This window comes from Myotis davidii, unplaced genomic scaffold (genome assembly GCF_000327345.1).
Source record: "Myotis davidii unplaced genomic scaffold, ASM32734v1 scaffold58, whole genome shotgun sequence".
Taxonomy (NCBI): Eukaryota; Metazoa; Chordata; class Mammalia; order Chiroptera; family Vespertilionidae; genus Myotis; species Myotis davidii.
Genome location: NW_006289754.1, coordinates 390080 through 392547, shown reverse-complemented (window position 1 = coordinate 392547; position 2468 = coordinate 390080). Strand labels below are relative to the sequence as shown.

At 37.8% G+C, this 2468-nt stretch overlaps 1 protein-coding gene across 1 annotated transcript; it reads left to right on the top strand.

Moving 5' to 3' along the window:
- The first annotated feature begins 279 nt into the window (after positions 1-279).
- LOC102768441 (olfactory receptor 51A7) lies at positions 280-1221 on the top strand. Its single transcript, XM_006762371.1, has one exon. The coding sequence runs from the start codon at positions 280-282 to the stop codon at positions 1219-1221; it is 942 nt and encodes a 313-aa protein (XP_006762434.1).
- Positions 1222-2468: the final 1247 nt, after the last annotated feature.

The window sequence follows — 2468 nt, the reverse complement described above, 5'->3', positions numbered from 1 at the left end:
GGGACCCTTGAGTCCGCAGGCTGACGCTCTATCCACTGAGCCAAACCAGTTAGGGCTCATGTTTCTCTTAATATCCTACTTATATTGTTCCTGATATTGCTCTTATTTACATATTATACAGCAGTGTTTTAGTTCAAAGAATTATTATAAGAAAATAGCTGCAATCTCAAGATTTGTATCAACCAGATGATTAAAGCATACACACTTGAGCTAATTTACTTATGCCATTGCAGGAAGGCTCTTCTGAGACCAGTCTCCTGATTCTTTCACAGCCCTGTAATGTCAGCCTTTAATACCTCTGAAGTGGAAATCTCTACCTTCTTCCTCATTGGGATCCCAGGGATGGAACATGCTCACATTTGGTTCGCCATCCCCATTTGCCTCATATACCTCATTGCCATCCTGGGGAACTGTACCATCCTCTTTCTCATAAAAACAGAGACCTCTCTGCATGAGCCTATGTACTATTTCCTCTCCATGCTGGCCTTCTCTGACCTTGGACTGTCCATTTCCTCGCTTCCAACCATGCTGAGAATCTTCCTGTTCAATGCCACTGGAATTTCCCCTGATGCCTGCTTTGCCCAAGAGTTCTTCATTCATGTATTCTCAGCTATGGAGTCATCAGTTCTTCTTATCATGTCTGTGGACCGCTTCATAGCTATCTACAACCCTCTGAAATACACCTCCATTTTGACCAGTGTCAGAGTCATTAAAATCAGCCTTATATTTGCCTCATTAAGTATTTCACTTGTCCTCCCTTTCCCCTTTATTCTAAAGAGGCTGAGGTTCTGTAAGAAAAACCTTCTACCTCACTCCTACTGCCTTCACCAGGATGTCATGAAGCTGGCCTGTTCTGACAACAGGGTCAATGTAATCTATGGGCTGTTTGTGGCTCAAGCAGCTATGTTAGTGTTGGTGTGCATTTCTGTGTCTTATATGCTGATCTTGAAAATAGTATTGGGCATTTCCTCACACAAAGGCCGCCTCAAGGTCCTGAACACTTGCATCTCCCACATTTGTGCGGTGCTCATCTTCTATGTGCCCATTGTCACCTTGGCTGCCCTTCCTCGCTTTGCCAAAAGGGTTTCTCCAGTTATTACGGTCATCATAGCTGATATCTTCCTTCTGGTTCCCCCACTAATGAATCCCATTGTGTACTCTGTAAAGAGTCAGCAGATTAGAAATCGGATCCTGGTGAAATTATGTGACAAACAAGGTTGATGGGAAATTTTGGCTATATGATAACCCAGCTCAGTAAGAAATTTCTGAACAATGTGGGAATCTGAAAATGGTAATAAAAAATGATACACTGCATATACTTAGTAAGGCCCATAAAATGCAAAGCTATTGGTTTAATGCAGCAGCAACAACAATCTAGAGTATGTGATTTTTGGAGTGAGGCTTAGGGTTATACTTTATAAATAAATGTAAAAAAGAAAACCACAGAGTCAAAATGGCATCACTCATGCTAAAAGCCCATGATACCCATTGTAGACTTAATACCCAATTTAATTGCAGTTCCAACTTTCCTAGAAATATAAGTTAATCAACCACTCTGGAATTTTCTGGTTGAGCATCAAGAAGGTAATCTGTCACATGGGCCCTCTTCATCCCTTCCACCCCCATGCTTCATAGAAAAAAGAGGCAGTCTTCATGATAAAAAACCTTTGCTCTTTCCTTCTCCCCAAAAGCAAATGTCCTGGTTTAAACATAATCTTTTATTTTCTTTGTTAATGTGTCCCTTGCCAAATCCTTCTTCTTATAAAAACCTCCCATTTGTACAATACCCAGTGCCCTTCTAGTAGCTAGATGAAAGGCTGCTGGATTCAAATTCATTAATTGCTTAATAAAGTCAATTAGTTTTTCAAATTTACTCAGCTGAATTTTGTTTTTTACATAAGCTGCCCAGCTCTTTTACTGATTTTTCTCTCTACACAATTAGCTATATGGCAACCTTAGCTATAGCAATCAAGTCTTAATTAGAATTAAAGATATTTTTAAGTATTATTTTTAAAGTATTTTTAAACAAAAAACTTTAAAAGTAAAATAATATGTTTGTATAGGAGAAAAAAAATCCATTGCTCTAATTAACTCAGACATAATCAGCAGTTCTGCAGAATACTGAAATATAAAAAACACGTTCAACCACACACAGACTCAAAAGCCCCTAAATACTTATTGTGTGTGTGTGTGTGGGTGTTAGTCATCAACAATTTATATAAACTATTAAAAATTCCCCTGTCCTAAAGTGCTGTGAAATATATTTAGAGATATAAGGCTCACATACATAAAATAATTAAAATTAAAAAATAATAGATTAGAAAATACTTTCTTATTTACATTTTCAAATACTTGCAATAGGTTACATGAATCCCTTTCCTTTTAAATATGTTTTTATTGATTTTTAGAGAGAGAGAGGAAGGGAGACGGAGAGAGAGATAGAAACATCGACGATAAGAGAGAATCAT